This window comes from Rhinopithecus roxellana, chromosome 16 (assembly GCF_007565055.1).
Source record: "Rhinopithecus roxellana isolate Shanxi Qingling chromosome 16, ASM756505v1, whole genome shotgun sequence".
NCBI lineage: Eukaryota > Metazoa > Chordata > Mammalia > Primates > Cercopithecidae > Rhinopithecus > Rhinopithecus roxellana.
The window spans coordinates 94637699-94653259 of record NC_044564.1 but is presented as its reverse complement, the minus strand read 5'-3'; the positions used below and the strand labels follow the sequence as shown (position 1 = coordinate 94653259).

At 41.6% G+C, this 15561-nt stretch overlaps 1 protein-coding gene across 1 annotated transcript in view; it reads left to right on the top strand.

The window, feature by feature from the left end:
* The window catches only part of C5 (complement C5), a 108845-nt gene that overhangs the window by 58800 nt on the left and 34484 nt on the right, over window positions 1-15561 (top strand). Inside the window, exons 23-25 of the mRNA XM_030919833.1 lie at window positions 8351-8440; window positions 10191-10403; window positions 10848-10923. Coding sequence (XP_030775693.1) covers window positions 8351-8440; window positions 10191-10403; window positions 10848-10923 — 379 coding nt within the window. The remainder of the gene's footprint in view (window positions 1-8350; window positions 8441-10190; window positions 10404-10847; window positions 10924-15561) is intronic.

Below are 15561 nucleotides of genomic sequence, written 5' to 3'. Positions count from 1 at the left end.
TTATTTTTTATTTTTTTTTTATTTTTTATTTTTTATTTTTATTTTTATTTATTTATTTTATTATTATACTTTAAGTTCTAGGGTACATGTGCATAACGTGCAGGTTTGTTACATATGTATACTTATGCCATGTTGGTGTGCTGCACCCACCAACTCGTCAGCACCCATCAATTCATCATTTATATCATGTATAACTCCCCAATGCAATCCCTCCCTCCTCCCCCCTCCCCATGATAGGCCCCAGTGTGTGATGTTCCCCTTCCCGAGTCCAAGTGATCTCATTGTTCAGTTCCCACCTATGAGTGAGAACATGTGGTGTTTGGTTTTCTCTTCTTGTGATAGTTTGCTAAGAATGATGGTTTCCAGCTGCATCCATGTCCCTACAAAGGACGCAAACTCATCCTTTTTTATGGCTGCATAATATTCCATGGTGTATATGTGCCACATTTTCTTAATCCAGTCTGTCACAGATGGACATTTGGGTTGATTCCAAGTCTTTGCTATTGTGAACAGTGCCGCAATAAACATACGTGTGCATGTGTCTTTGTAGTAGAATAATTTATAATCCTTTGGGTATATACCCAGTAGTGGGATGGCTGGGTCATATGGTACATCTAGTTCTAGATCCTTGAGGAATTGCCATACTGTTTTCCATAATGGTTGAACTAGTTTACAATCCCACCAACAGTGTAAAAGCGTTCCTATTTCTCCACATCCTCTCCAACACCTGTTGTTTCCTGACTTCCTAATGATTGCCATTCTAACTGGTGTGAGATGGTATCTCATTGTGGTTTTGATTTGCATTTCTCTGATGGCGAGTGATGATGAGCATTTTTTCATGTGTCTGTTGGCTGTATGAATGTCTTCTTTTGAGAAATGTCTGTTCATATCCTTTGCCCACTTTTTGATGGGGTTGTTTGCTTTTTTCTTGTATATTTGTTTGAGTTCTTTGTAGATTCTGGATATTAGCCCTTTGTCAGATGAGTAGGTTGCAAAAATTTTCTCCCATTCTGTAGGTTGCCTGTTCACTCTGATGGTAGTTTCTTTTGCTGTGCAAAAGCTCTTTAGTTTAATTAGATCCCATTTGTCAATTTTGGCTTTTGCTGCTGTTGCTTTTGGTGTTTTAGACATGAAGTCCTTGCCCATGCCTATGTCCCGAATGGTACTACCTAGATTTTCTTCTAGGGTTTTTATGGTATTAGGTCTAACATTTAAGTCTCTAATCCATCTTGAATTAATCTTCGTATAAGGGGTAAGGAAAGGATCCAGTTTCAACTTTCTACTTATGGCTAGCCAATTTTCCCAGCACCATTTATTAAATAGGGAATCCTTTCCCCATTTCTTGTTTCTCTCAGGTTTGTCAAAGATCAGATGGCTGTAGATGTGTGGTATTATTTCTGAGGACTCTGTTCTGTTCCATTGGTCTATAGCTCTGTTTTGGTACCAGTACCATGCTGTTTTGGTTACTGTAGCCTTGTAGTATAGTTTGAAGTCAGGTAGCGTGACGCCTCCAGCTTTGTCCTTTTGACTTAGGATTGTCTTTGCAATGCGGGCTCTTTTTTGGTTCCATATGAACTTTAAAGCAGTTTTTTCCAATTCTGTGAAGAAACTCATTGGTAGCTTGATGGGGATGGCATCGAATCTATAAATAACCTTGGGCAGTATGGCCATTTTCACGATATTGATTCTTCCTATCCATGAGCATGGTATGTTCTTCCATTTGTTTGTGTCCTCTTTTATTTCACTGAGCAGTGGTTTGTAGTTCTCCTTGAAGAGGTCCTTTACATCCCTTGTAAGCTGGATTCCTAGGTATTTTATTCTCTTTGAAGCAATTGTGAATGGAAGTTCATTCCTGATTTGGCTCTCTGCTTGTCTGTTACTGGTGTATAAGAATGCTTGTGATTTTTGCACATTAATTTTGTATCCTGAGACTTTGCTGAAGTTGCTTATCAGCTTAAGGAGATTTTGGGCTGAGACAATGGGGTTTTCTAAATATACAATCATGTCATCTGCAAACAGGGACAATTTGACTTCTTCTTTTCCTAACTGGATACCCTTGATTTCTTTCTCTTGCCTGATTGCCCTAGCCAGAACTTCCAACACTATGTTGAATAGGAGTGGTGAGAGAGGGCATCCCTGTCTTGTGCCAGTTTTCAAAGGGAATTTTTCCAGTTTTTGCCCATTCAGAATGATATTAGCTGTGGGTTTGTCATAAATAACTCTTATCATTTTGAGGTACGTTCCATCAATACCGAATTTATTGAGCGTTTTTAGCATGAAGGGCTGTTGAATTTTGTCAAAAGCCTTTTCTGCATCTATTGAGATAATCATGTGGTTCTTGTCTTTGGTTCTGTTTATATGCTGGATTACATTTATTGATTTGCAAATGTTGAACCAGCCTTGCATCCCGGGGATGAAGCCCACTTGATCATGGTGGATAAGCTTTTTGATGTGCTGCTGAATCCGGTTTGCCAGTATTTTATTGAGAATTTTTGCATCGATGTTCATCAGGGATATTGGTCTAAAATTCTCTTTTTTTGTTGTGTCTCTGCCAGGCTTTGGTATCAGGATGATGTTGGCCTCATAAAATGAGTTAGGGAGGATTCCCTCTTTTTCTATTGATTGGAATAGTTTCAGAAGGAATGGTACCAGCTCCTCCTTGTACCTCTGGTAGAATTCAGCTGTGAATCCATCTGGTCCTGGACTTTTTTTGGTGGGTAGGCTATTGATTGTTGCCTCAATTTCATAGCCTGCTATTGGTCTATTCAGGGATTCAACTTCTTCCTGGTTTAGTCTTGGGAGAGTGTAAGTGTCCAGGAAATTATCCATTTCTTCTAGATTTTCTAGTTGATTTGCGTAGAGGCGTTTATAGTATTCTCTGATGGTTGTTTGTATTTCTGTGGGGTCGGTGGTGATATCCCCTTTATCATTTTTTATTGCGTCTATTTGATTCCTCTCTCTTTTCTTCTTTATTAGTCTTGCTAGCGGTCTGTCAATTTTGTTGATCTTTTCAAAAAACCAACTCCTGGATTCATTGATTTTTTGGAGGGTTTTTTGTGTCTCTATCTCCTTCAGTTCTGCTCTGATCTTAGTTATTTCTTGCCTTCTGCTAGCTTTTGAATGTGTTTGCTCTTGCCTCTCTAGTTCTTTTAATTGTGATGTTAGAGTGTCAATTTTAGATCTTTCCTGCTTTCTCTTGTGAGCATTTAGTGCTATAAATTTCCCTCTACACACTGCTTTAAATGTGTCCCAGAGATTCTGGTATGTTGTATCTTTGTTCTCATTGGTTTCAAAGAACATCTTTATTTCTGCTTTCATTTCGTTATGTACCCAGTAGTCATTCAGGAGCAGGTTGTTCAGTTTCCATGTAGTTGAGCGGTTTTGATTGAGTTTCTTAGTCCTGAGTTCTAGTTTGATTGCACTGTGGTCTGAGAGACAGTTTGTTATAATTTCTGTTCTTGTACATTTGCTGAGGAGTGCTTTACTTCCAATTATGTGGTCAATTTTGGAATAAGTGTGATGTGGTGCTGAGAAGAATGTATATTCTGTTGATTTGGGGTGGAGAGTTCCATAGATGTCTATTAGGTCCGCTTGGTGCAGAGATGAGTTCAATTCCTGGATATCCTTGTTAACTTTCTGTCTCGTTGATCTGTCTAATGTTGACAGTGGAGTGTTGAAGTCTCCCATTATTATTGTATGGGAGTCTAAGTCTCTTTGTAAGTCTCTAAGGACTTGCTTTATGAATCTGGGTGCTCATGTATTGGGTGCATATATATTTAGGAGAGTTAGCTCTTCCTGTTGAATTGATCCCTTTACCATTATGTAATGGCCTTCTTTGTCTCTTTTGATCTTTGATGGTTTAAAGTCTGTTTTATCAGAGACTAGGATTGCAACCCCTGCTTTTTTTTGTTCTCCATTTGCTTGGTAGATCTTCCTCCATCCCTTTATTTTGAGCCTATGTATGTCTCTGCATGTGAGATGGGTCTCCTGAATACAGCAGACTGATGGGTCTTGACTCTTTATCCAGTTTGCCAGTCTGTGTCTTTTAATTGGAGCATTTAGTCCATTTACATTTAAGGTTAATATTGTTATTTGTGAACTTGATCCTGTCATTATGATATTAACTGGTTATTTTGCTCGTTAGTTGATGCAGTTTCTTCCTAGCCTCGATGGTCTTTACATTTGGGCATGTTTTTGCGATGGCTGGTACTGGTTGTTCCTTTCCATGTTTAGGGCTTCCTTCAGGGTCTCTTGTAAGGCAGGCCTGGTGGTGACAAAATCTCTAAGCATTTGCTTATCTGTAAAGGATTTTATTTCTCCTTCACTTATGAAACTTAGTTTGGCTGGATATGAAATTCTGGGTTGAAAATTCTTTTCTTTAAGAACGTTGAATATTGGCCCCCACTCTCTTCTGGCTTGTAGAGTTTCTGCCGAGAGATCTGCTGTTAGTCTGATGGGCTTCCCTTTGTGGGTAACCCGACCTTTCTCTCTGGCTGCCCTTAAGATTTTTTCCTTCATTTCAACTTTGGTGAATCTGGCAATTATGTGTCTTGGAGTTGCTCTTCTGGAGGAGTATCTTTGTGGCGTTCTCTGTATTTCCTGAATTTGAATGTTGGCCTGCCCTACTAGGTTGGGGAAGTTCTCCTGGATGATATCCTGAAGAGTGTTTTCCAACTTGGTTCCATTTTCCCCCTCACTTTCAGGCACCCCAATCAGACGTAGATTTGGTCTTTTTACATAATCCCATACTTCTTGCAGACTTTGTTCATTTCTTTTTCTTCTTTTTTCTTTTGGTTTCTCTTCTCGCTTCATTTCATTCATTTGATCCTCAATCGCTGATACTCTTTCTTCCAGTTGATCGAGTCGGTTACTGAAGCTTGTGCATTTGTCACGTATTTCTCGTGTCATGGTTTTCATCTCTGTCATTTCGTTTATGATCTTCTCTGCATTAATTAGTCTAGCTGTCAATTCTTCCACTCTTTTTTCAAGATTTTTTGTTTCTTTGCACTGGGTACGTAATTCCTCCTTTAGCTCTGAGAAGTTTGATGGACTGAAGCCTTCTTCTCTCATCTCGTCAAAGTCATTCTCTGACCAGCTTCGATCCGTTGCTGGCGATGGGCTGCGCTCCTTTGCAGGGGGAGATGCGCTCTTATTTTTTGAATTTCCAGCTTTTCTGCCCTGCTTCTTCCCCATCTTTGTGGTTTTATCTGTCTCTGGTCTTTGATGATGGTGACGTACTGATGGGGTTTTGGTATAGGTGTCCTTCCTGTTTGATAGTTTTCCTTCTGACAGTCAGAAGGACTGTCTGTTGGTCTGTTGGAGATTGCTTGAGGTCCACTCCAGACCCTGTTTGCCTGGGTATCAGCAGCAGAGGTTGCTGAAGATAGAATATTGCTGAACAGCGAGTGTACCTGTCTGATTCTTCCTTTGGAAGTTTCCTCTCAGGGGTGTACTCCACCCTGTGAGGTGTGGGGTGTCAGACTGCCCCTAGTGGGGGATGTCTCCCAGCTAGGCTACTCAGGGGTCAGGGACCCACCTGAGCAGGCAGTCTGTCCGTTTTCAGATCTCAACCTCCACGTTGGGAGATCCACGGCTCTCCCCAAAGCTGTCAGACAGAGTTGTTCGCGTCTGCACCGGCCCCCGCTGCTTCCCCTGTTGGTCTTCAGCTGTGCGCTGTCCCCAGAGGTGGAGACTACAGAGACAGGCAGTCTTCCTTGAGCTGCTGTGAGCTCCACCCAGTTCGAGCTTCCCAGCGGCTTTGTTTACCTACTTAAGCCTCAGCAATGGCGGGCGCCCCTCCCCCAGCCTCTCTGCTGCCTTGCAGATAGATCGCCGCAGACTGCTGTGTTAGCAGTGAGGGAGGCTCCGTGGGCGTGGGACCCTCCTGGCCAGGTGTGGGATATATTCTTCTGGTGTGCCTGTCTGCTTAAAGCGCAGTATTGGGGTGGGAGTTACCCGAATTTCCAGGTGTTGTGTGTCTCAGTTCCCCTGGCTAGGAAAACGGATTCCCTTCCCCCTTGCACTTCCAGGTGAGGCGATGCCTCGCCCTGCTTCAGCTCTCGCTGGTCGGGCTGCAGCAGCTGACCAGCACCGATTGTCCGGCACTCCCCAGTGAGATGACCCGAGTACCTCAGTTGAAAATGCAGAAATCACCGGTCTTCTGTGTCGCTCGCGCTGGGAGTTGGAGACTGGAGCTGTTCCTATTCGGCCATCTTGCTCCCTTCAGCCTTAATTCATTTTTCTTACGTAGAATTTCAAAACATGTTCCCTCACCATTTTATCCATCACTGTATATACAATATATTTCTCTTGAAAAATCCGTGTTAGCATTTACCTGGACTGTATATCCAGGAGCTGGGTCAAAGGGTGTATACATATTTAATGCCATTTAGTCCTGTCATATTGCCCTTCAGAATGGTTATACTTCCATTAGCAGTGCGTGAGGGTTCTCATCTCTCCACAACCTCACCAACACTTGTCTCTCTAAAATGTGGCATTTTTAATGGGTATAAAGCAATATCTCATTATTGTTTTAATTTGGATTCTTCTGGTTACTAATGATTTTAAGCATTTCTTCACATACTTGTCCATTTGGGTTTCCCATCTGTCAATTGCCTATTCGTATCTTTTGCATGTTTTAAAATTTTCCATTTGGGTTATCTTTTTAAAATTTCTTCTTGATTTTATTTCTGATATACCTCTTTGAGCAACAACAAGCCTTCATGGGTTTTGAAAAGGAATTCTTTATGCTGATGTAGTCAAATCCATCATAATTTCATCTTATGGTTATATATTTTTGAGGTAATCTTTAAGAGGTCTTTCTGTACTCTTAGTTCACAAAGATATTGCTGGATATTTTATTCTGTTAATTTTATAGATTTGACTTTAAAATGTTTTAATCTGCCTGGAACCTGCCTTTTTATGTGATGTCTTGATGGGTCTTCTATTCGTGACCACAGACAAGGAGTAAAATTAACTTCTCTTAGTTTTAACTTTCTTTTTAACCTTTTCCACCTGGTAGTAGAGTTGCCAATGGAATTGAAATAGTCAAGAGCATGTTTCAATGGAGAAAATGGTGAAGGAGCAAATCTAGATAATCTGAAAGCTATCTGTAATAAGTATCATATATTGAACATGAATTGTATGCCAGGTTCTTTGTCTATATTATTTTATCCCACAAAAAATCCTTTGAGGAAAATACTGTTAACTCCATTTAACTGATTAACAAATTGAGGCTAAGAAAGGTTGTATCTTGCCCAGTGCCACATACATAGTAAGGTGTTTTTGAACTTCATGCTCTTTCACGCAAACTGCAAACCTCTTAAATGTCTTCACTGAGTTTTATTTTGATATATCCTCCGCATTTATCAAGGGTTAATGAAGAAAGAAGTTTTATGAGGAATGCTCCTGCATTTTTAGGAAAGCCACGTGTCTTGTCCATTACATTGTAAATGTGACTCACTTTTCTTTATCATCTTCCATATGCCAGGGTCTGTGCTAAGTGCTGGGACTACAGCTGGAATGAGAAATGATCCTTGCCCCCAAAGCGCTTTCTTCGCAGGACAATGGGAGGTGGATTCTCTTTGTGGTGACTAGTGTGGGCTCTGCAGCAAAACTTCCAGAGTTCAGATTGCAGCTCCACTTGTACTAGTTCTGGGACCTTGAACGCAACACTTTCTAAGCCTCAATTTCCTCATCTATAAAATTAAAATAACGAAAATAGACCTAACGTAGAGGATTGTTGTGAGAATCGAATGCAATAATTCATTTAAAGAGCTTAGTAGCATGCTTGGTACTCTATCAGTGGAATGATCAATGTTACCTTTTTTGGACATAAACCAGTGATTACAGTAGAAAAATTATCTGATACCAGTATGCTAAAACTCTGTTGTTTTGCTCATAGATTAAAAAGTATCAAAACTAGACTGGGAAGGGAAGGTGGAAAGAATTTCAGGTCATACTTCCCTGTGGAGCTAATGTTCAATATATAGTTGATTAAGAAATTACATGTTAGTTATTCTTAGCTTTCAGTTCCAGGAACAGTTTTCTCTCTTTGGGCAAGCTGGCATGCTATATTTTGCTGGTGAATAAGATTTATATAACCTACTTATTTCACATCTTATAATGACCAGGAAGCTTACAGCCAAATTTAATGCTTTGTTTAATAAGATTATACAAGCCTAGGATTTGATTAAAGTCCTTGATGATTGTTAACTTTCTTTTAAAATTTTGATAGTCTAATTATAAGTCTTTTATTTTGAAAAATTCTTTGAAAGTGATACATTGTAAATAATCTGCAAATAGTCTTCCCCTGGAAACTCTGTATAAATCCAAATTTTCTAAATTACAGGTACCATTAGCAGACGAAAGGAGTTCCCATACAGGATACCACTAGATTTGGTCCCCAAAACAGAAATCAAAAGGATTTTGAGTGTAAAAGGTAAATTAACAACGCCATTTTTAGTTCTCACTTCACTTGGTGCACAAAAATCAAATATCCTCATGATTATTCTGTTTCTCCACTTCTGTGTTCAGTAGCACACACAGATCTACCTTTAGGAGTGTTCCACCCCTACCCACCCCCAACTTTCAAACCTTTGATCACTTTTCCCACTATCTTCTTCCAACTGCCTGATTTACATGGAGATTCATTCTCCTCCATTGGAGGGTAGGGACTGTCATTGGCTCAAAGATGTCTCCAAAATGGGGGTCCAGTTGCTTCTAGACTTAAAGAACTTTCCATGGTCTTAGTGGCCAGTCCTGCTCCAGAGAAGGCCTATGGCCTGCACATGGCCTAGAGAGAACAGCACTGCTCTGCTGAAATACTGGTCCCAGAGGGGTTGTCTTAGTCCATTTATGCTGCCATAACAAAATAACAAAATTTATAAATAATACAAATTTATTTCTCACAGTTCGGGAGGCTGGGAAATCCAAGATCAAGGCACCAAGAGACTGGGTGTTTGGCAAGGGCCGCTGTCTGTTTCCATGAGGACATATGTTGCTGTATCCTCCTGTGGCAGAAAGTGGAAAGGCAAAAGGGCGAAAAGGGGTGAACAACTTCCTCACACCTCATCTATAAGATTATTAATCCCACTCATTAGGGCGGAGCCATCATAACCTAATCACCTCTCAAAAAGCCCCGCCTTCTAAAACTATCACCTTGGTAATTAGGCTTCAGTATATGAATTTTGGAGAGACATATACATTCAAACCATAGCAGGGGTTCTCCTCCCCTTGGATACATTTGCAGAAGTGATATTTGCACAAGTGACTAGGTTTTCCCTAGTCTCCAGGCTTTACAATTCAATAACATGTTACTGAATGATAGAATGTCCTGACTACTTTTTATCTCAGATAAAACCCTAGAATCACAAAATGCTAGTACTGGAAAGGATCTTTTTGATCATGTGCAACCCTGTTGTTGGATCTAAAAGAAAGTGGCATGTCCAAGGTTGCACAGTGAGTTATAGACAGAGTCACATCAAGCACTCCCTGTTCAGGCTCTTTGCTTTGCTTCCTGGAAGGAATTGGTAAGTATGGTTTATGATGTCTAAAACTATCAGGTTGAATGACAACTAATTTGCCATGTTCTCTTGCAGCAATCAGTCCACTGTATTACATTACCTACCACCATATTTTAGTGATTTATAAAGTCTTTATTTTTGTTTGTTTCTTTCATATTCATGTTCCTAATCAGATCTTTTTTTCTCACCCCATTTCTGAGAAGCAAGTCAACTGCCTAGATAAAAAGGGAATAACCGTCTCTAGATGATTGTTCTTCTCTCTTGAGAACATACTGTTAGAAGTTAATAAAGGCTGGGCGCGGTGGCTCACGCCCGTAATCCCAGCACTTTGGGAGGCTGAGGCGGGTGGATCACGAGGTCAGCAGATCAAGACCATCCTGGCGAACACGGTGAAACCCCATCTCTACTAAAAATACAAAAAATTAGCCGGGCGTGGTGGCAGGCGCCTGTAGTCCCAGCTACTCGGGAGGCTGAGGCAGGTGTATGGCATGAACCCGGGAGGCGGAGCTTGCAGTGGGTGGAGATCGCGCCACTGCACTCCAGTCTGGGAGACACAGCAAGCCTCCATCTCAAAAAAAAAAAAAAAAAAAAAAAAAGAAAAAGAAAAGAAAAAGAAAAAGAAGTGAATAAAAAGCGGTGTGTCTACTTTGATCTTTTTTGTTTCAGGACTGCTTGTAGGTGAGATCTTGTCTGCAGTTCTAAGTCGGGAAGGCGTCAATATCCTAACCCACCTCCCCAAAGGGAGTGCAGAGGCGGAGCTAATGAGCGTTGTCCCAGTATTCTATGTTTTTCACTACCTGGAAACAGGAAATCATTGGAATATTTTTCATTCCGACCCATTAATTGAAAAGCGGAACCTGAAGAAAAAATTAAAAGAAGGTAAAAAAATATATTTCACATAAAAATTGGGTGATTTTAAACTAATATTTTTATTAAACTAATATTTAAGTTGTGAATTGTAGAAAACTTTATAAGAGAATTTTAGCAAAAAAAATCATGAGATGCACTCTACTATATAAATAAATATTATTTCTGTAGCATTTTGGCTTAACTTACTAAAATGCCTGGATGAGAGACAAGGCACCTGCATTCCAAACTACAGAACACTTCCTTCCTTTTTGAATGAGATCAGAATGTTCTACTTGATAATTCCCAATTCAGGCAATTCATATGCTTCCTTTGAGAAGTTCAATGCTGGCCACAGAGCATATGCTTGCTGCCCAACGCCAAAGGAAGCTTACCATTCTCAGGGGCTGATATAGTGTTTTTTGAGTAGAAAGGGAGGTCTGTGAAGCACTGTGTTCTTTTTCTTGTGCCTCTTAGGGATGGTGAGCATTATGTCCTACAGAAATGCTGACTATTCTTACAGCGTGTGGAAGGGTGGCAGTGCTAGCACTTGGTAAGTAGAAGATTTTGAATTGCATTTTCATATAGTGGTTAATTAACTAAAGAATAATAATCACAATGGAAACTCCATTCCTCGAGTTGCTCAGGCTAAAAGCCTCGTCATCCTTCACTCCTCTGTTTCTCTTACAATTCACATCTGATCCAGCAGATACGGATTCAAAATATATCCTGAATTTGACTACTTCTCACCAACGCCACCACACCATCCTGTTCCAGGACACCTTCCTCTCCCACCTGGATTCTTGCACTAGTCTCCCTTAGTCGTCTGGGTTCAACCCTTGATCCTCTTCAGTCTATACTCAGCACAGCAACTGAAGTGACCTTGTTAAAATGTATGTTAGATCATGCCACTCTGAACCATTTAGGAGCTTCCCATCTTACCCAGAGTAAAAACCAAAATTTTTATTGTGATTTACAAGGGCTCTATGTGATCTGGCTCCACCTCATGTCTCCTCCTTTATCTCCTATACTCTCTTTCCCTCCAATTCAGCCCCACTGGCCTTCCTCAAACACATCAGGCATGCTTCCACCTCAGGGCCTTTGCACTGTTTTCTCAGTCTGAAATACTCCTCCTTTTTTTTTTTTTTTTTTTTTGAGACGGAGTCTCGCTCTGTTGCCCAGGCTGGAGTGCAGTGGCGCAATCTCGGCTCACTGCAAGCTCCATCTCCCGGGTTCCCGCCATTCTCCTGCCTCAGCCTCCCGAGTAGCTGGGACTACAGGCGCCCGCCACCACGCCTGGCTAGTTTTTTGTATTTTTAGTAGAGACGGGGTTTCACCGTGTTAGCCAGGATGGTCTCGATCTCCTGACCTCGTGATCCGCCCGTCTCGGCCTCCCAAAGTGCTGGGATTACAGGCTTGAGCCACCGCGCCCGGCCAATACTCCTCCTTAGGTATCAGCATGACTGGCTCTCATATTTCCCTCAGGTCTTTACCAAATGTCACCTCAGGGAGGCCTCTGCTATATCATAATGTCTAAAATTGCAACCCACTCCCCTCCCAACACCTCATATCATTTCTTTTCTCCTCAGCGTGATTACTAATGTTCTTGCTTATTCCACTATTGAGTATCTCCCCCACTGGAAGGTAAGCTTCATGTGGGAAGTCCTAAGTATCCCTAGTGCCTGGTACCTACCTGGCACATAGTAGATGCTCAATAAGTATTTATTCAATGAAACATAACTTCCAAAATTCTGATGATTTAAGGGAAAGATAGTCTGAATTAATTAAGAGTCCATATGGCAGTCTATTTTCAAAAAATACTGGCTGGGCATGGTGGCTCACGCCTGTAATCCCAGCACTTTGGGAGGCCAAGGCAGGCAGATCATGAGGTCAAGAGATCGAGACCATCCTGGCCAACATGGTGAAACCTCGTCTTTACTAAAAATACAAAAATTAGCTGGGCATAGTGGCAAGTGCCTGTAGTCCCAGCTACTCAGGAGGCTGAGGCAGGAGAATCGCTTAAACCCAGGAGGCGAGGGTTACAGTGAGCCGAGATCATACCACTGCACTGCAGCCCGGGTGACAGAATGAGACTCTGTCTCAAAAAAAAAAAAAAAAAAAAAAACGAAGTAACCATCGTGCTATGACAAAATATTTAATAAAAGTGGTGTGCCAGCTGCTGTCGCCCAGGCTGGAGTGCAGTGGCCCGGATCTCAGCTCACTGCAAGCTCCGCCTCCTGGGTTTACGCCATTCTCCTGCCTCAGCCTCCTGAGTAGCTGGGACTACAGGTGCCCACCACCTCGCCCGGCTAGTTTTTTTTTTTTTGTATTTTTTTTTAGTAGAGACGGGGTTTCACCATATTAGCCAGGATGGTCTCGATCTCCTGACCTCGTGATCCACCTGTCTCGGCCTCCCAAAGTGCTGGGATTACAGGCTTGAGCTACCGCGCTCGGCCTGTAGGTTCTATATTAAATGTATTTAAGGAGTTTACAACCTAGAATACTTTAATTTTATATTTTTTTCTTTTCTTTTTTTTTTTTTTCGAGACAGAGTCTTGCTCTGTCCCCAGGCTGGAGTGCAGTGGCACAATCTCAGCTCACTACAACCTCCGCCTCCCGGGTTCGAGCGATTCTCCTGGCTCAGCCTCCTGAGAGCTGGGATTACAGGCGTGCACCATCATGCCTGGCTAATTTTTGTATTTTTAATAGAGATGGGGTTTCACCACATTGGCCAGGAAGGTCTCGATCTCCTGACCTCGTGATCCACCCACCTCAGCCTCCCAAAGTGCTGGGATTACAGTCATGAGCCACCGCACCTGGCCAATTTTTTTTTTTTAGCTACTGAAATTTCCCAGAATTTTATCTTTGGCCCTCTTATTTTCTGTAATCTCTCCTGGTACAATCTCATTTTTGCCCATGACTTCCATAACATCTAGGCCAATGGCCTCCTAATCAATGTTTCAAAGCCTAACTTCTTTCCTAAGAAGGTAGGAAATGTCTAGATCCACATTTCTAGGTTTCCAGGAGCCAAAGGTTCTTCAAGCACAATATGTGTCAATTTCATTATTTTCTCCCTCAAATACACTTCTCTGTTTCTTTTTTTTTTTTTTTTTTTTTTTTTAGAGACGGAGTTTCGCTCTTGTTGCCCAGGCTAGAGTGCAATGGTGCGATGTCAGCTCACCGCAACCTCCGCCTCCCAAGTTCAAGCAATTCTCCTGCCTCAGTCTCCCGAGTAGCTGGGATTACAGGCATTCACCACCATGCCTGGCTAATTTTGTATTTAGTAGAGACGGGGTTTCTCCATGTTGAGGCTGGTCTCAAACTCCTGACCTTGGGTGATCCACCCACCTTGGCCTCCCAAAGTGCTGGGATTACAGGTGTGAGCCACCGTGCCCGGCTCTGTTTCTTTACTCAGTGCACAACAATACCCTGCCCTTTGTCCCCCGTTGATCAAGTCAGAATCGTCAATTGGTTTTTGATTCCTTCCTTTCCTTTTGTCTTTATCTCTGATCAGCTACCAAGTTCCATAGATTATACCTTAGAATTAGGCCTGACCTTGTGTGGGTGACACACTTTAAAAGACACACAGGGCCAGGTGCAGTGGCTCACACCTATAATTCTAGCACTTTGGGAGGCTGAAGCAGGAGGATGGCTTGAGCACAGGAGTTCAAGACCAGCCTGAGTAACATAAGGAGACCTTGTCTTTAATAAAACATTAAAAATATTAAAAAAAAAATAAAAGGCTCATAGACCCCTGCAGCACACCAACCAAAGGATAACCCAGGATGCAGGAGTGGGAGTGAGTGTCAATGAAGACTGGAAACTGACACAGCAGGACCTGGGAAATAGATGCCTGGAGAGCAGAAAGCCCCACAGGAAGGTGCAACAGTCTCTCAGTAAACTCTTAGAGCCTTTCAAGAGTTTGGGGCAAGACTGAAACATAGACCCAACTCCGTAAGTTCCTTGAAAGAAATAATAGACATAGAAGAAAATGTCCAGCACCTAAATACCCTCAAACTTTTCTTGAGAAATATAAAGAAGATTTTTTAAAGTGCAAATATCATTCATATTAACAAACCCCTAAATTGATGACTATGAACATTTTTTGTATTCACCTTTTAAAAAAAAAAAATTATGGATATTGAAGTTTTCTCTTTCACTACAAACCTTCATCTTATTTCTGTTTCTTTCCCCCAAGGGCATTCACTATCATGAGTTTATGCATCTTTCCATAACATTTTAAATATTTTATATAATATATATATACATGAAATCATATAGATGTAACTTAACTCCAGTTTGGCTGCTCACTGCTCAGATGCCAAACTCGAGACTAGGATTGGTGGGAGGAAAAGCAGGTTAATTCAAAAGCCAGCAACCTGAGGAGATGCAGACTAGAGTCATGAAACTATCCCAAATGCCCTAGGCTGGCCAGAGGGATTTTAAAGGGGAAGGGGCTTGGAAAACTATGTGCAGGAGTTAGCTACATGCAGGTCAGCATGTCTTGTTCTGATTATTATCTTGAGTAATGGGCCATCTAGTGGTCAGCTAGACTGGAACAGGTTTGTAGATTAACTGCTCAGTGTTTTTCTTCTTCAGGGGACATTTCGCAACCTTGATTTTTATCTCATGGCTGGTTCCTGGAATTCTTAAGCAAGCACTGTTTAAGAAAGTTAAGCATGGGCCAGGCACGGTGGCTCAAGCCTGTAATCCCAGCACTTTGGGAGGCCGAGACGGGCGGATCACGAGGTCAGGAGATCGAGACCATCCTGGCGAATACGGTGAAACCCCGTCTCTACTAAAAAAATACAAAAAACTAGCCGGGCAAGGTGGCGGGCGCCTGTAGTCCCAGCTACTCGGGAGGCTGAGGCAGGAGAATGGCATAAACCCGGGAGACGGAGTTTGCAGTGAGCCGAGATCGTGCCACTGCACTCCAGCCTGGGCGACAGAGAGAGACTCTGTCTCAAAAAAAAAAAAAAAAAAGAAAAAAGAAAGTTAAGCATGGTAAAAGAAAGAATGGTTACTTGTTTCCAAAATGAAGTGACGGCTTCACAGTCCCTTTTTGTATTTCTAAATGATTATAACTAGTATACCTATCATTCTGTAACTTATCTTTTTCTTTTAATACTTTTTAGTTATTTTAGATATAGTAGTATAAGTAAATATAACTCACTCCTTTTCATTGCCATGC